General features: G+C 36.2%; 1 protein-coding gene across 1 annotated transcript in view; it reads right to left on the bottom strand.

Annotated features, from left to right (window-relative positions):
* Nucleotides 1-24,595, bottom strand: part of Rims2 (regulating synaptic membrane exocytosis 2) — a 463,872-nt gene that overhangs the window by 172,212 nt on the left and 267,065 nt on the right. Inside the window, exons 14-16 of the mRNA XM_028767117.1 lie at nucleotides 24,050-24,221; nucleotides 21,695-21,848; nucleotides 2,770-2,838 (exon numbers count right to left, since the gene is read on the bottom strand). Coding sequence (XP_028622950.1) covers nucleotides 2,770-2,838; nucleotides 21,695-21,848; nucleotides 24,050-24,221 — 395 coding nt within the window. The remainder of the gene's footprint in view (nucleotides 1-2,769; nucleotides 2,839-21,694; nucleotides 21,849-24,049; nucleotides 24,222-24,595) is intronic.

Here is a 24,595-nt window from a genome sequence, read left to right as displayed (position 1 = left end):
TCAAAGTTTAAGAGAAAGAAGCCATCTCGAGTGTCACACTAAATACCAATGGATTTTTGTCGTTTCTAAAATTTTACAATGATAGTCATTATAATTGGGAAAAAGTTCAAAGACACTTGCTGGATATTTGGCATAATTCTAACACCTCTCTGGATATTCTAACCTTGCATACTGAGATTATGAATTTAAAGAATGCTACCCTGCTGAGCTTTGATGCTACAGATATTGCTGATAAAATTATTCATAGCCTGAGGTAAATATTTTCATCTTGATCAAGCTTCAAGAATGGCATATATAGCTTGATCATGCTAGCCCTTCTTGTCCTGAGAATACTTTTATTCCTGCCTATTGTAATAAAACTTGCCTTAATATGTTGGGGGCCAAAATACATGGTTTGAAACTAAAAATGGATCTCCAGAAACTAAAAATGGATCTCCAGACAGAAACAGGCTGGCAGCCAAGGACGGGAAAATTCTGCACATAGCCTTACCAACCTAAGACATAATAACATTGCTTTGGATAATGCATATTCCATGATGGGTAAGGAAGGCATTCTTGTCAGAACAACCTAAGACAGGTGCAGTCTTGTTCTTGAAATAAAAAAAAAAAAGGGAGATGTGGAGAGCTTTTGGGGGCTGCTTCTAGAAACTTGGTAAGAATTTGACATCTAGCCAGAACAAAAGAAATAGGCTCAGATTAAGAACATTTACATTTGAGTTAATGCAAAACTCAGAGCAAGCTCAGCTGAGGCACGTGTGGCAGTCCTTTTGTCTTGGTCATCCTGACTAGCCCCTAGAAAGTTGTTTATGGGATTTTGTTTATTTCCTTGCTTGTTTCTTGACCCAGAAATGATCTTATCATTTTGCATGTACTTAAAGTGGTATAAAAGCAGACTGGAAAAAAAAAATAAATCCACTTCAGCCTCAGAACTGGCTGGGGTCAGGCTTAAAAAGAAAAAGTTAGGAAAGATGCTCATAGGGCAAGATGCCAGTTAAACCTCCACTTTTTAAAACGAAAAAGCTTAAAGGATTTCTTAATCCTAGAAAGCAGGTTCCTAATGTGATCCAAGGTAGCAAGGATTCATTCCATGGTATCAGCTAAACATACAGCACTAGCCACATGGGAACAAGAAAGAGGAACACTGAGGGACTCTCGGGTTTTCACTGTGGGTTCAGTTGCTGCTGACCAGGCAATGTATGACAGGGTCAGAATCCCTGCAAGGATGCTTGGGAGGTCAATGAGTAAAGCTCTGAAGGTGAAGTCTGGATAACAGTGGAGACTCAAAGGCGTTAGAGATGTCAGGGTCTTAAGATATCTGCCAAGAAAGGTGCATACATGACGGTTAGCTCTAATTGTCAATCTTACACAACAGAATATCAGAAAGGCACTAACAATAAAATCTCTTTTCTATTGAGCGTGCCTGTGGCCATGTCTGGGAAAAATTTTCTTGATTATGTAAAATGAGATGAAACAGCACTCTGACTGTAGGAGACACATTTTCCTGTACAGAGAACTGCCAAAGAATAAAGAAAGGATGCGAGGGTAATCCATACATTTCCTCTCTCTTCTTCAGCCTGGAGGTGACTAGTTGCTTCCGGTTCCCGCTGGCAATGATATACTGTAAACTGGAGACAGGAACTAAAACAAACCAGGTTCCATAAGTTGATTCTTTGGTCAGGATTTTTTTTTTAATCACAGTAATAGAAATAAAAAGACAGTGAAAAAAAATATATGTAAATAATATCTTCACCATGTAGTAATAAATATTTGAGGAGATGGATGTTTATCAATCTATACATAAAAAATGTATATATGCATTGCAACACCATGAATAACCTTATAAATATGCATCAGCTTTATATTAACATGTCAGTCCTAATGTTGAAGTCAATTAAATGAATAATTATTTTTTTATCTAAAGGAAGGAAGGAAGGAAGGAAGGAAGGAAGGAAGGAAGGAAGGAAGGCAGGCGATATGCCAAAAAACGACATTGGGATGAATGGATTCCATCATCTCAAAGGAACTGTTAGGTGAAAAATACCAATGTGCACAGATACCTAAAAGTGAGAAATAAAATTAGCGACAGGAGAAATAGCATATGAACATGAAAAAAACAGTAACGATATTGAAGAAAATCCACAGGAGAAATAACTGAAGTTGAATCTATACACCTTTACATAAAAAATGTAAAAACATTGCAAAATTATTAACAATTATATTGTTCATTTTTGATAAGAAATAAGTCAAAACATAGCAACTAAGTTTTTAAAAGTAGCTTATTGACTATGGAATGCTAATATTACTCTAAGAAAAATGATCAAAAAGTCATCAATCTCTGATGTAACTTGAACAGATTTTATAGATAAAAACCTGCATTTTTGTGTTGAACAAAGTTAACTGTAATTATGTGAATTATTAGGTTACATAAAGAAGAATAGAATAAATTATTATATAATATTAGGGATATACTACATATGAAGTTTCAATTATACAACTCTCCAATTTATCATAAATGCATTACTATTTAGTTGTTTTAAATAGAGAAATTATAACTATTTCTTACTCAGGACTGGCTTCTTTAAAGAACATTTACTCTAACACCTTGCACAGGATTTCCTAAACTCTTTAAGAACTTAGGTTGTCAAGATTTTCTTCAGGTTATTTTTTTGGAGATAAGAGGCAAACTTGTGTTCTTGTGTTTGTTTCTTTTGATGATGAACACTGATGAGTTAGGCTACCTTGTGCTGCTAGGAAGTGATTGATCCTCACCTGATACTACTCCCACGCCGTCCTCACAGTCATAGTCGGACACCTCGCTGTCACTTATTCTCTTCGACCCTAAAACATGTGACACAGAAAATAAACTTTTCACTTGTCCCAAAAGAAAGAAAGGAAGGAAGGAAGGAAGGAAGGAAGGAAGGAAGGAAGGAAGGAAGGTAGGTTGAGAACAGTATAACACTTGAGGATAGAGAAAGGATAGGAGCATCATCCCATGCTCACCAACATCAATTTACACAGACGTTTCATGAGGTTAGCATATAGATCACAAAGTGGTTAAAATTTACACCATTATACAGGAAACATGTAAGACAAAATTCTTAAATAAGCTAAAATCTGAAACTATATGAGCATAAAACATGTAATTCAATTCTATAGAAAAATAGCCGGCTATACCAGATGCTTTATACAAAGGCATTTCAACCCTGACAAACTTCAAAAACACAGAGATATGCCGCTTTACAAATCATTAACAGGTCACTTACTAATATGGACGACTGAGAAATTTGAAGTCTAGTTTTGATATACATGATCATAAAGAATTTCAGAAATGTAAATGTAAACGAGACCTTTTTTTTTTTTTTTTTAAATATCAAGACAAGGTTTCTCTGTGTAGCCCTGGCTGGCCTGGAACTTGCTCTGTACATCAGTTGGCCTTGAACTCACAGAGATTTGCCTGCCTCTGCCCACACCTATTCCTAGAAATTTTAATGTTAATTTCAATATAGAAAAACTACCATTAAGTTCAACAAAACAGAATTTCCATGTCGAAAAATGATCGTAGCTTTATACTTAACGATGAAATATACCACGCACAGAAATAAGCACTTAATTTTTAATGTTTATTTTTCACAAAATGTGTCTTGGGCTAGACACGTGCTATGCAACAGAATCTTTTATTGAAGTTCTTACTCTGTCTTGGTATCAGAAGACATTTAAGGATGGTAATAACAGTGTTGCAATCTCTCAGACCGACTTATTTTGTCTTTCATCAGACACTATATGCCTTTCACTGAGTACTAGTTTCAGAAAATACATGTTTTCCTATATAGTTCTAAAATAAATTAGATAGTACCTAATGTGTACAGCTTCTACAGCAGGGATTTATCAGGATGTTTTAGGAGTGCATGCAAATATCTTCACACTTCTGTCAGAAATTTTCAATATTTCCCCCAAGTTGCTTGCCTATCTGTTTTAGCTCATGCTCCTTTCCCTGAGGGGAAGCTGATGATGCTAACTACTGCAGTCCTCTCTCCTTGTAAAGGAGAGGGAGATCACACCTTGTTATTGTGCACTACGTAAAGTTTATCCCTATGTTACTCAAATGAGTTTTCTGCCCTCATATTTTCTTGCAATTTGGAAATGGCATTATACTGCTTATGGTAAGAATCTCCTGTCTGAAATCTGTGTAAACAATGATCATCATTTATTCTCTCCCTTGTCAATAAAAACTGAAAAAACCAATAGCTAAGCAATAGAGAGAACAGGGCAGGACTCCCACTGGCCAGGGAAGTAGGGAGAGAAAGAGAGGATTCAGCTACAAGGAAGGGAGAGAAACATCAAGGCAGAACACATCTAAAGCCCAGAGAGCTAGACCTATACTAAAATGAAAGCATCTCAGGGATTTTGGCAGGGAGGTAGCCAGATTAGCTTCCAAGATTAAAATAGATCAATGACTGCCCAGGTATTGTGTGGTAAAGCTTGATTAAATAAAACTGGGTCTCTCTGTGTCAATATTTGAAAACTAGCTAGGATAAAAAGTAGTATCTGTATTAATAATTTACTGTTACAAAATCTTTCCACAACTCATATCAGAAAGCTTCAATAGAAAGGATAGAAACTATTATGAGAATTACCTGACAAACTTCCAGCACACTGGTTAGAATGGGGTGTATAAGTGTAGAACATACATTTTAAATGGATTTTACCAAATAAATGAAAATATAGATGTGGCACTAATGGAGAAACTTAAGAAGCAAACTGTCTCCCAATTTATAACATATTTATTGTTGTACATAACCAACTATGAGGTTAATAATTGCTGTGACAGGTATATATTACAAGTTTTAAGGTTGTACTATCATCCAGGCGTTAGAACAAGAATGACAGCAGAAAAATATAAAGTCACATCAATCTTTGTAAGCTGTACTATGGCGTGTGTGTGTGTGTGTGTGTGTGTGTGTGTGTGTGTGTGTGTGTGTGTCTATGAACGCATGCGTGCACCTGGATCAAAGATGCATAAACTAAGTCTGGGATTGAAAGTCAGGTTCTCAAATTAAGTAGAAATACTAGTTTCTTTTATGTTTCCATATGAACCTTAAAGAGGTAAAATGTGCTGTAATTATGTGCACTATACTTGGATTTTGATTTTTGACAAACTGGTGAAGTCAAGATTTAGATTTAATTGGTGTATTGTTTGTATTAAAATTAATATTTTCAATGTCTCTTATGGATACTTGATCTTGGACAAAGAAACAAAAAATATACAGTGGAAAAAAAGAAAGAATCTTCAATAAATGTGCTGTTCTAGCTGGCAGTCGGTATGTAGAAAAATTAAAATAGATCCATATTTGTCACACTGCACAAAACTCAAATCCAGGTGGATCAAGGATCTCAAACTAAACACTGAATCTAATAGAAGAGAAAGTGGGAAAGAGCCTCAAACTCATTTTCTATCACAGGAGATAGAGGGTGGGAGGACCTATGAGGAAGAGAGGAGGGGGAGTGAAAAAGGGGTGCAGAATCAGGTATTGGAAGGAACAGGAGAGAAGTACAGAAGGTCAGGAAATTGAATAGAAATGTAGTAGTGGCGGCTGGGGAGCTGGAGGTAGCCACTAGAAAGTTCCAGAGGCCAGGGATGCAAGAGGCTCCCAGGACCCAACAGAAATGGCTTTAGCTGAACTATACAACAGAGGAGAGACAGAACCTGTAGATACCACCCCCAGTAGATAGGGATGGTCCCCAGTCGAGGGATAGGGGCACCCACACATCTCAAAATTTTTAAGCCCAGAAATGCTCCTGTCCAAAGGAAAGACAGGGACAAAACATTGAACAGAGACTGAAGGAAAGGCTGTCCAGAGACTGTTCCACCTAAGGATCCATCCCATTTGTAGACAACAAACCCCCACACTAATGCTGATGCCAAGAAGTGCTTGCTGACAGGAGCCTGGTATGGCTGTTCTCTAAGAGGTTCTACCAGCACCTGACCAAGACGGATGCAGATACTCACAGCCAACCATCGAGCTAAGCCTGAAAGGGACTCCAGTAGAAGAGCTAGGGGAAGGAATGATGGAGCTGAAGAGAATTGCAACCCCACAAGAAGAACAATATCAGCTAACAGGACCACCCAGAGCTCCCAGGGACTAAACCACCAACCAAGAGTATATATGGAGGGACCCATGGCTCCAGCTACATATGCAGCAGGGGATGGCCTTATCTGGCATCAGTGGGAGGGGAGGCCCTTGGTCCTGTGGAGGCTTGATGCCCCAGCGTAGGAGGATGCTGGAGCAGTGAGGGGGGAGTGGGTGAGTGAGTGGAAGAGCACCCATGTAGAGACAAAGGGGAGAGGGGAGAGGGGGGATGGGATGGGAGGTTTGTGGAGGAGTAACTGGGAAGGGGGATTTGAAATGTAAATGAATAATATGATTAATAAAAAATAGAAAAAAAAGAAAAAATAAACATTTTCTAACTATAAAAACAGGTTTTTGGAATTGTTCCCTGAAAACTCTGAAACTGTTGCTTTTCATAATTAAACCCCCATCTATTTTGACCTTAGTTTGCATATAAGATAGAGAAAACTTATTTTTTTTCCTATGGATAGCACATTTCTCAGCATTACTGATTTACTATTTTTTATTTCTCAATTATCTGTGATAGAAGCTGTGTCATAAATGAATCCATCCTACCTAAGAGGACATATTTGGTATTCTATATTTTCCCTTGCACAAACTATTCATAAATCAATAATTTACTCTATGACTAAACATCATATCATACGTTAATAAAGAAATCACTCCATAGTATTAGTAAAATTTATCTCATGTACATTTGCGTTTGCATATAAATTTTAGAACCACATAAAACATATGTTACAAAAGCATTCTATTGGGATTTCTAATTCAATTGTATTGAATCAATATATTGACTTAGGAGAAATTGAGATTACAATGTATTTGTAGTTATGAACATGACATTCAGGTTTCTTTATTGTTCTCCACATAAATTTTCATGATCTTGCCCTAAAGTTGGAGTTCATCAAGTGGTTAGACAGGCTGACCACCTTCTTCAACACTAGGGTTACAGGTGATCCTGAACTTGTCCCTGAAAGCCTCCTCCCTGAGGAATAGCTTTCATAGTACCAAAAGGTGCCACACAAATGTACAAAGAAAGAAAGCAACCAAGAGTCCTAAATAGCCAAGATACCCATAAACTACAGCAACGACCAGCAGGGCGTGATAATCCTAAGGGACAAGCAGTGGCACACACATCTGTATGTAACCAACAGCTCTCTAATTGGACTGAAGACCCACTGCAAAAAAAGAGAATTCTGGCCTGGAACTGGAAAGCTAATCAAGAACTTAGGGTGGGTAAAGTCAAGGATCATGGGAGAGAACCTACAGCAGCCACTTAACTAAACCAGCAGAATCTTTCACTACATTGGAAATATTTGTCCTTACATCTGCAGATACATCTAACCTTCACCTCTCATCAAGGAAATTGCTCTTTACAATCTACAAAGACTAGTAGAGAAAACCACAACAATCAAGAGTGGAGCTGTGGAGTCCAGTCCCAAAGGATGTATCTACAACATACTTCCTGAATCTAAGGGTCAGTCATTATTACAGAAGAGAAGGTGGGAAGATTATAAGAGCCAAGACAGGAGGTATGCCGTGAGATTGTCTCCTAGAAATGTAAGAAGCCACACCCTTGAATCTTCAAACAAGGATGCAGAATCATGACTTGCTCAAGGATGACACCAATAGGCATGCTAACACAGAAGCATGAGGCCTCAAAACTAGACAAAGAAAGAGGAGCAACTAAAGAATGCTGAGAGTAGGAGAACTAGTCTTTCCCAGGGAAGAAAGAGCACACCAATTAGTCATCTAATAGCAAGCTGTCAGCCGCGAGATCACCTACATACAAGTATCAGGTAACAGAGAGACTGAACAGGTTTTATTTATGCACTTAGGAACACACACGAACACACACACACACACACATAAACACACACACACAACAATTTTAAAACAGGAGGCTATGAATTTCAAAAACAGTAAAGCATGGGAGAGTTTGGAGAAAGGGAAGAGAGAAACAATGCAATTATATTATAATCTCAAAGAACTTTAAAAAAATAAAAATACATTTAAAACAGGATTTATAAGAGAACCATAACACAGAAGAGCTCTATGAGTATTTCCAAAACCCCAGTAACTCAGGTCAAGCATTCAGCGAAACCCACTGACAACATATTCTAATGATCTCTCTGCTCCCTGTTCATTTTTCCAGGTTTGCTTTAGAAAAACCATTTCTAGAATACGATATAATAGTAGTAAAAGCATTTCCACCCACCAAGAGTATGATAATTTTCACATTAACTCCTCTGGGGCTATACTGTATTCCCAAGGATTTAGTAAGCTCCTGAATATCCTGCCCATTCCCTGTGGAAAGCAGTGGGTTTTCAGACTACAGACCTGAGCAATGAGAAGGATCCTAAGGCAAACAGAAAGAAAAAGGAAATGGAAATCATTGCTTTGATCTGAAATTGCACCTGAAACTCCTGAGATAGTCAGCACTGCAAAAGAAGGCAGCCAACAACTCTGTGCTGCTAATCCCCTTTGAAGAAAGATTCTGAGCCTTGGTATAAATCTCCACAAATCTGCTGGCTAATTCTAAGTCAATTTGACACAAGCTATAGTCATTTTAGAACCCTACTAGGAAAATGCCACCAAAAGTTTGTGTTGTGGACAATACTGTATGCGATTTCCTTCCTCCATCATCTTTCCCTGTTTGAGTTCCTGCCCTTGATTCTATAAGTAATGGACTGTTGCATAAAGTATATGTATAGATGATGATGATGGTGGTGATGATGATGATGAAGATGAAGATAAATTTTTAAAAAGGAAAGAAAAAAGGGGGGAACAGGTCATTATGCTTAAGCAGTGAGCACTTTCATTACCCACTAAACTAACTTCCCAAACCCTAAATACTGACTTTAAATATTTAGGTAAATAGTAGTTTGGGGGGACTGAGAAGATGGTTAGGTAGATAAAAGTATGTAGTGCTCTAGCAAAGGGCCCAGGTTCAGTTCTAACATCCACATGACAACCAGCACCCATTCATGTAGAGTTTCTTAAGTATCTATACTCCCAGCTCCAAGGAATTTGACACCCTCTTCTAGTCCAATTAGGCAACAGGTTTGCACATGGTGCACATACACACATGTACACAAGATACTCCATATGTGCAATAATTAGTAATCTGTAATGAACAATAAAATGAAATATATACATATATATATTTCAATTTCTTAAAATTATATATATAACATATATAATATATACATAATTTTTGTATTATTTCCCAATTCTAAATGGTATGCACTTAGGCTCTATTTCTGGAAGTTGATAATTGTCCATTTATTACCAGTCTAAAAAGAGTAGAGATTAGCTTTGAATTAATATATTTTCTGGATTGTGTTAAGCATAGTTTTTGTAATTTAATAACTTGATTCTATATATATTATAAATTAGTGTTACTTTGTGGAATTTAATGATGTTTCATCAAGCATATCTGCATTCTTTATTAGCAGGTGATTCTTACTTCTTGTTCTTACCTTCAGTCCTTGGATCAAGTGCATATATATTTCTTTAAAAATAGAAATATTTATCACATGTTATTTTCTGAGACAATTTGCTCAGGACCATAAAAGTCTGTTCTTTGAGCACTGGCAAAATTTACTACATCATTTGTGAGAATAGTTGCAGTTACTGATTGTACCTTTAAGTAGATGTAGGAGAAAACTGATTCAAAGTTTAACAAATACTATTTTAAGAAAATTGTTCATTTTGTTTAATTTTTCAAATTTTTGCTCTAATGTTTATAATCTCATTTTGCTATGCATGTCCTCAGTCAATTTGTGTATTTATCTACATATCCCTGCATCTACGAATCCTGTTATCTACATGCATATGTAACTAGGAATGTGCCTACCTCTTTGCATCTTACTCCAGTTTTATTCCAGAAATGAAGTAATAAAGGTTTATTTTGCTAATTTCAAAATGATGAATGATAAACTCAGTAACACTAATAATTTCTATATTTACCGCTTTAGTTTTCCAATTTCACATTACTCTATTATGAATTTATTTTCCTAATCACTTTTTGACTTATTCTAAATGAATACATGATAATTTTCTGCTCTCATGTGTTTTTATGTGAGAACGCCTTTCTCAGTACCTCTCTACAGTTTACATACGTACATAACTACAGTGACAGAGAGGTGCGAGGTGCCTCGTCTAAGACTATTTTGCCCTCTGCGACAAAATCCATTGCACCATCAACAAGTGAGAGATCACATTTTCAAAGATGATGTTTTCATTTTTAGAATTTCAAATGTACAGATATAATTCACCCACTCTTTTGTTTCACTACTGGCCTGGTATATAACAATGAAGACTCTAATGAATGTGTGAAATTAGTTTAAAAATAAATTATAATATTGGTTTTTTATTCAATTGAGTCTGACTGGGTATATTAACCACACGTGAGGGTAGGCCCCAGGCCAAGCAGCAGATGGTTAACACAAAATGAGCCATAGCTATATTAGGTCACTTTTCTCTTACTGGCCTTTGGCTTGAATGTTATCATCTCCAATGTTGTGATTTAATTGTGTGTATGTGTGTGTGTGTGTGTGTGTGTGTGTGTGTGTTTTGTGTTTTCTCATTGTTGTTTTTTTCCTGGTTTGTTTGCCTGTTTGTTTTTTAACAAGAGAGGAAAAGACAAAATGGACCCAGGTAGGTGAGAAGAAGTTAAAGGAGGGGAAATTTTGATCTGAATATTTTGTATGAAAAAAAAATATTTTCAACAAAAATCAGGATCTTAAAAAATTGAGCATTTCTATAAATAACTGTTTCAATGTTACTAGATAAAAATAAATAAACATGTAGGTAAATACATAATCAAATACTTTTTTATAGTAGCTGAAGAGGTGCCTCATCAGTTAAAGAATTTGATTTTGCAGAGGGCCTGATGTTTGGTCTCCAGCACTCACATGACAGCTCATAACACCAGTCTATAGGGGATCTGAAGCCATCTTCTGAACCGTGTGGATCATCACATGGACATGGTACATTTACATGCAAGCATGCATGCAAATAAACAACTCATACACATGAAATAGACACATCTAAAAAATGTAAAATGACCTGTATATACTTTTTCTATACTCATGGGAAATCTAAATCCATCTTGACGTATAAGTACCTTATTTGACTGAGTGTTTATTTGAAATTTAGTCATTGATTCTTCTGTATTTTATCTAATTTTTTAACATGGCTTATTACTGAAAAAGTATTGTCCTGGAGCCTCCTTCAATAGAGAAATACGTGTTAATTTTTTGCTCCAGCATAATTTTATGTTTATCAAGGGTAACTTAATTCATGCAAGTTGAAAATTATTTCAATAGATAAAGAAAAACCTTTTGAAAGTTTAGCCCACGGTTATGATAAATACCTTAGCAGACTCATGAAAAGCAATTTCCTCCAACAATAAAAGTTATCTGTAATCTCTATGACTAAACATACATAATTATGAAACATTGAATGCTTTCCCTCTGACACTGAGAACAAGTACACTCATTCTAAAGATGAGCTTTCTATTCATCACTGCACTGAATGTTCAAATCAGGCAGTAAAATAAGAAGAGAAATGAGTAGAGTATAGGTTGCAAGCAAGAAGTAATGTAATAGAAATTATGAATTAGAACTTCCTGGAAATAAAGGATGGTTCAAATGTTAAGAGTGTATCCTGCTCTTGCAGAGGACCTAAGTTCCATGTTCAGCACACACTGAAGGCAGCTCACAATCACCTAGAAATAAATTCTCATTCCAGAGAACCCAAAACCCTCTTCTTTTTTTGTTACTCATTTTTATTGGATATTTTATTTATTTATAATACAGATGTCGTCCCCTTTCCCCAACTCCCCTTGCTAGAACCACCTATCCCATCCCCACTCCTCCTTTATGTTTTTATACCATTTTGAATACATGCATGTATTAAGATCAGCTCTAGGTTGAGGAACTAGCAATACAATAGTCAAGAAACAAGCAAGACAATAAACACAAATAGTCAAAGAAAAAAAAGCAAGGCATTAGACCCAATTACGTGAACACTGCCATGATCACAGTTTCTAAGGGCTTAACAGAATGACCAAAGTATCTAAGCCTACTTTCCTATCCTAGTGCAAGGTCATTTTCATGTCTGAAGCCTACTTCCTTGTGCTAGCCTAATATTTAGGTTCCTGCCTGAAATTACTTCTTTGTTCTAGCCTAAGATTTAGATTCCTACCTGAAATTACTTCTTTGTTCTAGCCTAATGTCAAATTCTACTTCCTTGTCCTTGGCCAACGTCATATTCCTGCCAAGTGGCCCATTTCTTTCTCCTTGGCCCATGTCAGATTCTTGCTGAACAGCCCCAAAGGCTTTCCACCTCTCCCCCTTTTTAATTCATTAACAAGACTGAGCCTGTCTTAGGTCATTCTAAGAAGAATGCCTTCCTTATCCATCAGGGAATATGCATTATCAAAAGCAGTGTACTTCTTTCTTAGGTTGGTAAGGCTCTGTGCAGAATCTTACCTGTCCTTGGCTTGCCAGCCTGTTAATTTAATAACTTTGTCTGGGCCAAAACCCTCTTCTAGTCCCCTGTGGCACCTGACCCCATACTTAGTTGAACAATAGAAGTAAAAATACATCTTTTTTGAAAAAAATCCTAAAAAAGATTAAAAATATGGCAACTAGAAGATTTTCAGGATAAAATAATATAAAAGTGAATTATATTTTTTACAGGAAAAATATGAGTAATTAGGAAATTAATTTTACAATTGATACCATTTATAGCAATAACCAAAGATTAAATACTTAGTACATACATGATCATTCCTGAATACAAAATACTTCTGCATCAGTTTCTTAAAGTTGCTATAACAGACAAAAAAAATTGGCAGCTTGATGTGATAGAAATTTACTGCCTCAGAGTTCTGGAGGCCAGCAGCCCTACTTCAAAGGTCTGGCAGGCCCAGGTGCTTGACTCTGGCTGCTAGTGTTTCCAGAAATCCTTGGTGTTCCTCACTCACAGATGCATCTAGTGACCTGGTCACCTGAATGTCTGTACTCACTTTCTTACTGCTATTTAGCTATGATTTTCGAATCAAATCTCTTTCTTTTATCACATCCCAGTCATACTAGATTACAGATAATGTAAACAACTTTAATTTAACTTGATTATATCCAAAAACCCAATTTACAAATAAGCTCATATTCTAAAGTACCTAGAAGTTAGGATTTTAATGTATATGTTTTTTGAGGTATAATTCAACCACCCTCCCCCCCCAAAAAATAACAGCAGTGAATTACAAAAAGACTTGGCAGGCTCCTGCCTGCTGGGTCCCCAGCAAGCCCAGCAGCCATGAGGTCTTCCTTGACCCCTTTGTCTTCCATCTTTTGGTTCCATACCACTAACCAAAACCCCAGACACTCACAGCCATTAGCATCCATCCACCAGGTGAGACCCCTACCACTAATCCCCTGCTTCAAGGTTCCTCTGGGCAAACCCAGTAGTGGGAGCTCCACCCGCCCCTTCTGCACTCCGTTTCCAGGGCCACAACTAAGAAACTCTCTCTTGCAGCTCTTGTATTCTGTTGGTGATTCTTCTGTCTGTAGTTACTGCTCTCTTTCCTAGGGTTTCCATCTCCAGCAAGAGGCCTCCATTGCTAGAGGTCAGCTACTGACAGGATAAACAGAGGCCTACAACCATGAGGGATCACCAGCTCTACACTAGAGGCCTGCATCACCCCACTGCCACTCAACAACCAGCAGCATGAACCCATCACAGTCCAGCAGATATACCTGTATTCCTGGAAGACTGTTTCTACAGAGACAACTAGCTCTACCTGTAATCCCAGGAGCCTGGTGACAATAGGAACTGCCAGCCCAAATTAACATGCTCAGAAATGAAAAAAGACATAACCATAGATATTGAGGAAATTCAAAGAATCATTAGCTCTTACTTCAAAAGCTTACATTACATAAAATTTTTAAAAATCTAAATGAAATAGATGACTTTCTAGACAGATATCACTTACCAAAGTTAAATCAAAATCAGATAAACTATCTAAATAGTCCATAACCTCTAAGTAAACAGAAACTGTCATTAAAGGATTGCCAACCACACACACCAAAAAAAACAAAAAACAAAAAGAAACCCAAAAACCAAACCAAACCAAACTGAAACAAAACAAACAAGCCTAGATGGTTAAGCACAGAATTTTACCAGATTTTCAAAGAGCTAATACCAATACTCCTCAAATTATTTAACAAAATAGAAACAGAAAAAACATTATAAAACTCATTCTATGAGGCCACAGTCACTCTGATACCTAAACCACACAAAACATTAAAAACAAAAAGAAAAGAAAAAAGAAAAAAAAAGAAATTCAGACCAATTTCCCTTATATTCATTGATGCAAAAATACTCAATTAAATATTTGCAAACCTAATCCAAAAACATCATCAAAGACATCATCTACCATAATCAAGCAGGCTTCAATCTAAGGATGCAGGGGTGGTACAATATATGAAAATCCATCAATGTAAACAGTATATAAACAAACAGAGAAAAAAATATGATTATCTCATTAGATGCTAAAATACCCTTTGATAACATCCAACAGCCCTTCATGTTAAAAGTCTTGGAGAAATCAGGGACACAAGGCACATACCTAAATTATATATATAATCAAGCCAGTAACCAAGTAGCCAACATAAAATTAAATAGACAGAAACATAAGCAATTCTACTAAAATCAGGGACAAGACTGACCATTCTCTCCCTATCTCTTCATTATAGTACTTGAAGATCTAGCCAGAGCAATAAGACAACAAAAGGAGATCAAAGAACAATTATCAACTTCATATGGAAAAAAAATCAAAACAAAAACAAAATAACCCAAAAACCTAGGATAGAAAAAATACTGAACAATAAAAGAATTTTGAGAGGAATGACCATCCGTGACCTCAGGCTGTACTACAGGGCAATAGTGATAAAAACCACAAGGTATTGGTACTGAAACAGACATGTTGAACATTGATCAGTAGAATTGCAACACAAAAATAAACCCATATACCTACGAACACTTGATTTTTGACAATGAACCCAAAATCACACAATGGAATAAAAAAAGCATTTTCAACAAATGCTGTTGAACTAACTGGATGTCTGCATATAAAAGAATGAAAATAGATTATATTTGTCACCCTGCCCAAAACTCAATTCTTAGTGGATCAAAGACTTCAACATAAAGCCAGATACACAAAATCAAATAGAATAGAAGTGAACTCATTGGTACAAGAGACAACTTCCTGAACAGAATACCAAACAGCTCAGGCATTAAGGTCAACAATTAATAAGTAGAACCACATGAGACTGAAAAGCTTCTGTTTAGTCAAAGGACACCATCAACAGGACAAAATGGCAGCCTATACATTGGGAAAAGATCTTCCCCAATCCTGCATTTGACAGAGGAATAATATCACACACACACACACACACCACACACCACACATATATATACATATACATACATATGTATGTATATATACATATATATGTATACATACATATGTATATATAAAAAACCTCAAGTGGTTAGATACTAACAACTCAACCCAATTTTAAAAAATAGAGTACAGAGAGAGCTAAATAAAGACTTATCAGGGACCCGAAGAGGATAGGGACTCCACAGGAAGACCAACAGAGTTGACTAACCTGGGACCTTGGAGGCTCCCACAGATCGAACCACCAACCAAATAGTGAGCATGGACTGGACCTAGGCCCAGTTCACATATATAGCAGATGTACAGCTTTGACATCATGGACATCCCCCAACAACCTGAATGGGGGCTGTCGCTCAATTTGTCGCCTGTCTGTGGGTTCCATTCCTCTAACTGGGCTGCCTTATCCTGAGAGAGGATGCACTGAGTCATGCAGTGACTGATATGCTGGGGTTGGGTGGGAGAAATATCCAGGGGAGCTCCCTCTTCTCAGAGTAGAAAAGGAAGGGAAAGTGGGTGGAGGAGCTGCGAGGGAGGACTGGAAGGAGAAGGAGGCTGATATTGGGATTTGAAGTGAATAGAAATTAATTAATTAATTAATTAATCAATCAAATAGAAACACACAAATAAAAAAAGAACTGACACATTAACAGGCAGCTTTTGTGGAAATTTACAAGCCTGAGTAGTCATAGACCTTGTAAATAGGTAGCCTTGGCAGACAATACCAACTTAGATAAGGACAAGGGAGTCATAGGCAGAGTCATAGTGACTTGTCCCCTGAACCTTCACCCAGCCGATACCCGGTTCGGAAGATATCTGTAGTTCCCCTGAACACCCACACTCCAGTGTCATTCCCTTCCCCACATCCTGCCTTTCTGTGTTTATAACCCCTGTGTGAATGAATAACGATTTGAGAAAAAATAAATTATAAAAAAAAAACAAGTTAGAGGAAGATGGGAAAAAAAGAGACTTTCTTTGAAACTACAGGCCACACATAAGGCAATAACATTGTTAGAAGACTAAGAAAGAATTAAGAGATAGGGTTTTAAATATAGCTAAATTTTACATTTGTAATGAAGAAAAATGGAAATGTATTCAGAAAAGCAGAGCTAGTTTCTACCTTCATTTGAAAATTTTATTTTATTTATCTATTCTTCTATTTTATATATTTTATTTATTTTATTTTAAAATGCTTTTAAAAAATAAACTCTATAGCAAGTTGGTTTGTTTGGTTTTGGAAACAGGTATGGCTACTGCTTAGAATAGTCTCACCATCTGCACATAACCAAGAACAACCAAGGACCGCTTCTGTGTCCCAAATGCTGGGGTTCTAGGACAGTCTACCACAGCTGATGAGCAAAGGCAGCTTCAGTGAATTTAATTAAAGAATGCATTAGCTACCCATAAGTAGAAACATTAAAAATTATTTCCAATTTGAGTCATCAAGATAACCCAATGGGAAAGGACCCTTTGTCACCAAGCTGGACAAGCTGTTCTGTTACTGAACCACGGATGAAGGTGGGTTCTGACTCTCTCAAGTAATACTGTGACTTTCATATACACCACATGGCATACACACACCTACAAACTCAAAATAAAAATAAATCAAAATTTAAAAATAAATCTATTTATTTTATAAAGCCATATAAAACTGTATATATTAAATATAATTTATTGATGAAATAATACTATACTAAAGATCATTTAAACACATTGAAATATAAATCTGTTTTTAAAAAACAAGCTTTAATATTAAAATAAGAAATGCGCTGGGTGGTGGTGGTGCACACCTTTAATCCCAGCACTTGGGAGGCAGAGGCAGGTGGATTTCTGAGTTCGAGGCCAGCCTGGTCTACAGAGTGAGTTCCAGGACAGCCAGGACTATACAGAGAAACCCTGTCTCGAAAAAACCAAAAAAAAAAAAAAAAAAAAAAAGAAACGCATAGGCACTAAAGGAAACACTCTAACACTCTCTCTTGTCAAGTTACTTAGGGATTATCATATACACAATAGCCTAACAAAGCACAAACCAACAAAGCAAACCACACTGCACATATGAATACATGCATTCAATAGCACACATGCTATGTTTACCTGAATTATATGAACATAGGGTTTTATCTGGAAAACAATGTGGAAGTAATGTCAAAAATGCAACTGAAAATTGTTATTGGCAGAAGGACTGTGGAAATCTTACCTCTATACTACAGATAATAAAGTTCAATGTGTTAAAAAGTAAAAATGCCATACTAATTCAGAATAAGATAGAAATGAATTATATATGAATACAAATTAAAATTAAGTTAATAGAAAATCTGACTAATTGAAAGAATTATAAGCTAAAAGCAGAAACTAAGGAAGATATACAAAATAACAATCTATTTATAGCTTGTACCATAGCACTTCTGTCAGGAACATAGACATATTATATAATCTGAAATTCAAGTGATAATTACTAGACAGAGAACATTAAACAGCTAAGGATCTGAAATTAGATGAACCATTGAAAAGTATCACTCATTTTGGAATTCTGAATTTCAAAGATGGACAATTTAAAGTTGATTTCCTTTTAAGAAAATGGTTAAGAAAAGCAACCATTCAAAATTTGAAGGATACAGTTATTTCAATATTTTAATACCATTTAAAAATGTATGAAAATCATCAAAAAGTAAAGAGATACATTTTGCTGCTTCTTTTTGTGATACAATTGCTATGTCTACTGGAGGGAATGTAATTTACTTAGTAACAAGTTATTAAGGAGGATGATTTTTCTAATACTGAATTAAAGTTTCAAAAGTGTAATGATAATTCTAACCTAAAGTTTCCAAATGTGGAAACAGTACACTTGTCAACGTTTCACAAGACTGATCTGTTCTGTTGGAAGCCTACATAGCAGATCAATTACATAATGTAGGAACAAAACAGAACTTTGTTTCTGGCCACAGTGGGAACAGTATAAGAAGTACAAGAAACCATTTCTCAAGAGAATAAACGTGTAACTACAGACCAAGAAACAAAAACTAGTAGACTAAGAGTAAATATTGTAACATTTAGAAGGTCATACTTTCATTAACTAAGAAAGAATTGAATGCAATAGGTTAGGTTAGGATTAAAACAACTAACAACAATGAAATAAGCACAAATTGTGAATATCAAGCTTCACCAGGACAGTCACTTATATTATTAGATTTCAAACTTACATCCTAATAATATCGTTTAAAATAAATGTAATAGTCATCTATATAATTTGTATATCTAACGATCCTCATATTGTGTTATGTATTCTCACATACTGATTATCTACTTTTCTCTTCTCTATTTAGTCAAACCATAGTGTTTTTTGGGGGGGCTAACTAAAACATTTTCCATAGTTCCTACCTTCACTATCTCTAAGGTACTCTTCAAAGCTCATATGACTTATATATACCACTCCATTCTACAGTAGGTTTTACACACACACTCATGCAGAGAAAGAGAGAGACAGAGAGCGAGATAGAGACAGAGAGAGAGAGAGACAGAGACAGAAGGAGATTAATTATGATACTGTTATGATACTTGGTTTTTCTATCCATGTATTTTTCCCACAATATTTTAAAAAGATTCTAAAACTACAGTAGTTTTTTTTTTTCTAAATTAAGGGTATGTGCTTCAGGATTAAAAACAAAGTGACATTTCCTAACTCTAGTTATATTAACATGTTATCATGATAATGATAATGACCACTCTAAGGAAGGGTGAGGTTACATGGGAGAGCAGCCTGGAGAAAGAGGTTGCTTTGGAGGACATTGAGGTTTCAGCGTCCACTATCATCAGTAAAGACCATGATTAAAGATGCTTTGTGAATAACAAAGTCTTAGTCTCTGGAAAGTTCTAGAGTACATTAATATTTTAATGTCACAGTAAAGTAACTCCAACCTGCAGCCACCACATAGGAATGAAGCCCCAGGGCAACCAGTATTAGGAGAAATTGCCATGCTCAGACCTGGCTTCAGATAACCACTGTAACTTGGGACACTTCAGTAGAGATCAATGTGGATAAAAATCTAAGGGGTATTTTTGAATGCCACCCTTTCTTTGCTTTCCTGAAACCTCTATTAAGAGGACTTTTAAAGATCTCAGCATCACATATAATTTTTTAAACAGATTGTAATTCTGTTCAAGTTGGTGAAAGGGTTATACCTCTACCTAGTGTGTCTTGGGTCAGTCACAGCATCAAACCACACAAGCTCGACATGTACTTAATGTTCATATGTTTAAAGGGAAGGAGATTTCAAAGAAAGTCAAATAGGAAAATATGACAAACTAAAAACAAAAAGCAGATGGAATATATTAACTAAAATCTATAAGAAATTCAAGTATAAATACACAAACTACCTGAGTTCTGTCAGAAAGGCCTTTAAAGAAAAGGACGACAAAGCTTGGCCTGGGAGTAAACATGGAGGAATTGAAGAGATTGAGTCCTGAGAATCCTCAAACATATTCATAACTGAAAATAACAACCGAAGCAAGTAGAGTAGAGACTGCAGCTATAAAAAAGGGCATGCTGGCCGGCATCAGCAGTCTGTCCACTTAATTTATATGAATTAATACACAGTGAGCCACACTAAAATTGTTCATGTAGTAACCCACTGTTCTCTACAACTTAAGAAGAATGAACTAAATAGATTATAGTGGCCAGAAGAATAGACAATTTCATTGTGATAGCGTAATTATTCTAACAAAGTAGGTTGTAAGAGCACTTACAAATAGGAATACATGAGTGTCTATGGTCTCAGGAGGTTAAAAAGGAACTGTAAAAATTATTTTAAATTAAGATATCGTGTTTAGTGGAAATAAAATTCTACTTATTAAAAAGAATTATTTTTTAAAAGAATGAAGATGGTCCCCTGGGCTTTTCTGTGACTCTCAGAGGACTGATCTTCATTGTATATGTATCCAGCACTTGTGGATTTCTAAGTCAAGCCAACTCAGCAGAAGAGAGGTGCTCTTTCGGAAAGCAGTTGCGACCATCAGGTATGCTTCTCACAACCAAGAATAGCAACGCGGTTTGTGCTTATAACTGCACATTTATGAAATCTCACCGATGCCAGTCAGCTAACACCTAACAGAAATGTTAGTAAAGCAGAACCCTGGGACCACAGGAAAAGAACATGTCTCTCGCAGGACAGTGAAAGCAGCAAGCCTTCCTCTCAGGTCTCTACCACTTATTTGTCAGAAAAACACAACTAAAGGGGTGAAGGAGAAGCCAGATGTAGCATTTTTCAATCTTCAAGAGCACTGTTAAATTGTACAAAGCTAATATAGAGTGGCCTGATACAGTTGCTAGTACTTAAAACAAGAACATTCATACTGGTTTGTATTTGAAGTCGATCAATTCAGTATGTGCGTGCGTGCGTGCGTGCGTGCGTGTGTGTGTGTGTGATATAAGTGTTGTTTTTATGCACATACATGCATGGGTACATAGGCAATGTGTGCATGTGTAGAGGTCAGAAGTTAACTGGATACCACTGTCTATCTACACACTTCTGAGATAAGGTTTCTCACTGAGTCTGTGCTCACCAGAAGGGCTGGGGTGAATCTCAGGGATCGGCTTGTGCTGGTTTTCACAGAGCTGGAAATCTGTGTGCCAACTGCTCATATAGTTGCATGGAATTTCAAGTCAGTTCTAATGGTTGCAGAGCACTTTACTCGCAGCCAGCCCCCCAGCCACTAAACGTAAGACTCTCTACCACCATATGATGAGGTAGTATGCTTGACGCAGCTCTGTACTTTTAGGTGTCTACAGCTAAAGGACCAAGCTTTGTTATATTAGCTATCTCATTCCGATATTTTAGACTCTAAATACTAATGCCTCCAAAATATTGTGTCTATTTGATGTTATATCATATAACATGCAACTGGAATGATTTTAATACTGTGCATATGAATGCTTAAAACCTGATGTTACTGTTTTAAATTATTAAAATCCACAACAGTAGCCATGAGAACACTAACAAATGCTCATTAGCAATTATGATGCTGTTTTCACTCTGTCAGATGTACAATCACAATTAGAAACATTCAATGAAACTATGATAAAGCTTGCACAACTTACTTTGCAACCTGCGTGTTGGGCTCTCTCCATGGAGCTGTCTCCGTGGCATATAAGGGGAAGGGTGAGGGAGCGGCAGTGAGGAGACATCATGGGTCTGAAGTTTGTACCAGTGCGGCTCGTCATCTAACAGAGCTGTTTCCAATTCAATTAGAATCTACAAACCAAAGGGCACAAAGGCCTGTTACACCATAAAACTGAGATCTCTTCAATAGCCTTATAACTTTTATAATATTATCACAGTAATTCTGTTACAACAAAGCAATAGATAATTAATGTTGCCAAATTGTCAGCAACGTTTTGACAGTAACTAAATGAGAATTTTTCTAGTGTTTTCATCACTTTATACTTTAAATACTTAGCTACATTAATTATATAGACCTTGACCATCCAACCAAGACAATATTAAATTTACAATATTTTATGCAAAAGGAATAGCGATTTTTATTTTTAAGATGAGCATGATAACTGATTTTTTCTTTTATTTTCAAACTCAAAAAGGCATTTTAATTTATAGTTCCTAGTATAATAGTAATTTCATAATAACTGATATATGAGAAGAAAACTTAATTATTAACAACCAGCCATGCCACATTATTTATTTGTATTATGAATAAAAATGACTATATTTGTCATATAGAAAAGGATTCTAAAGCTAAAAATAAGTAAAAATGACTTAAGGTCAGATAAGCTGCTACTAACAGAGATTAAAATGAAGTAAGTTTTCTTCCTTAAAACTTTATGTGCACTGAACCATACCACTGATAGTTCAAAACCAGAACATCACATCAGTAACTAATACTGTACAGCTGTCAAATGTCATTTAGAAACAAACAGAGAAAGGCAAGAACTGGTGCTTGAATGTGTACCATATCATCCTATGGATGGTATAATATGGTTTTTTAATTATAAGAGAAATCAGTTTGTAGAAATGATTTTCTGTTTTCCTTGAGGTGATTATGCAAGTATGACAGAGCTTGTACATATTATGCGGATCTACCATGTAAAGATAAACTGATAAGTTACTGTGCTATTGAGCTACAAGTAAATAGGCAAATGCTGTTGTCTTACTAAGTCTAAATGGTCCCTGTATATTTTCAATATTAGAGGCACTGCGATGCCATGTTAACAGATATTATACTTATTTAAACCTTCTACTAAACTTGTGCTGGATATTATCATTATTTACACTTGGCTTGAGAGGGAAACTGATGCAGGACAGATCACCCTGCTGGACACAGGGCTAGAAAGTCAAAGTACCAGAAATGTAGACAGGCTACTGGCTAGAGTTATTGTTTCCAAGAACTGCATGATCCTTCTATCCAAATGATTAATAGGCTTGTAACTCTATAACTGACCTCATTCAGTTCATATTTCTTTCTTTTTATTTTATCCAGGCTATTCTTCTTTCATTTAATCAGGAAAAAAAAGGTAGACTAAAAAAAACGACTGACGCAACTGACTTCTCCGTATCACACATAAACAGCTAGAAAGTGTCTTCCTCTCTCATCCCTCTTCAGTTCTCTGCATTACAACTGGAAATATTTTTCTCAATTCACATTTAGACAAACTTTGCTTAAACCTTTCACTGGCTCCCATTATTCACGGTATTAAATCCTGCTCCACTGCCTTTTCACTCTGAAGCTTCCTTTCGTCCCTCCAGTGTGAGGGAGCTGACCCAGACTCATCAGCCTCATGCCTTGTTATTCTCTCTGCAGAAATCTGTCTCTTTGACATGTAAAATTCTAGTCTTGTGACTACTTCTTTGGGGCACTGCAGTCCAGCACAGCAATTATATCCTCCTGCTACATTATATATTCCTACATTCTCCTCACCACAGCAATATCTAATCCACAGTGAGGTCCAAACTCTTGAGGCAAACCCATAGCAAAAATGCCCAATACAGTACATGGCTTACAAAATAATCAAGGAATAAAATAACAAAAGCTGAAAACACTGCACAAGGCAACGGTGTATCTATCAAGTGCAAATCTAACTTTTACCATCACATACTAAGGTTCTCCCCAGCTCTTTATTATTATGGTGGTTTGTTTGTTTGGGCATTAGCTTCTGGTTTTGAGACTGAGCCTCATGTTACCCTCACTGTACTTGAATTCTTAAATCAAATGATCAGGTTCCCTAGGAGCTACGATCATAGGCATAGATTACTACTGATACACCCAGCTGTGCTAAGAATCTTTAAAAACATTGTGTTCTTTAGTATTGCTCAGTTTTATCTTAAAGCAGTGAATCTGTTCTGCTAAATTAAGAGACACTTAAAATTTTGACTCTACTGATAACAGTCATTTAAACAACAGAAAGGTCTGAGAAGCTTCAACTTGAACTACTTCCAGGTACCTCTCCTAAGAATTCACTCTCTTCTTCTCGAACTCTAGCTTGATCCCAAAGGGTAATTTCGAGCATTCGTTCCCGGAATTCTCTTCGGTGGACAGGAGAATAAATGAAAGTCTGGTTCCATTTGGGTTCCAAAGTCTTCTTCACTGTTTTTGTTCTTCTCTTGTTTTTATCACTATTTTAATAAGAAAAAAAAAAGCGAACTTACATACAAGGTTTTTACTCTATATTTTATCAATTTAAAATTTCTCAGGGAAAAAGTCAAATAAAGTTTAAACTCCCTGCTAAACTATGACATGTCATGCTGTAACTTAATCAAAGTATCAGCTCAAATAAACCTCTTCACTTAAGCTGCAGAAAGTTAACTGTAAAAAGAAAATACATAAATTGCAATGTTTACTTCATGAAAGTAGCTAAGGGAGTGACTGTGAAGAATTATTTTAAGAATATATTTTAAGAATAATCTTATCTCAAATAAAAAGTACTAATTGCTTTTTTGACCGAAAGAAAGAAAGAAAGAAAGAAAGAAAGAAAGAAAGAAAGAAAGAA

Source organism: Grammomys surdaster, unplaced genomic scaffold (genome assembly GCF_004785775.1).
Source record: "Grammomys surdaster isolate TR1022 unplaced genomic scaffold, NIH_TR_1.0 63, whole genome shotgun sequence".
In the NCBI taxonomy this organism is placed as follows: domain Eukaryota; kingdom Metazoa; phylum Chordata; class Mammalia; order Rodentia; family Muridae; genus Grammomys; species Grammomys surdaster.
The sequence above is the reverse complement of the archived record's forward strand: the minus strand, read 5'-3'. Positions and strand labels throughout refer to the sequence as shown.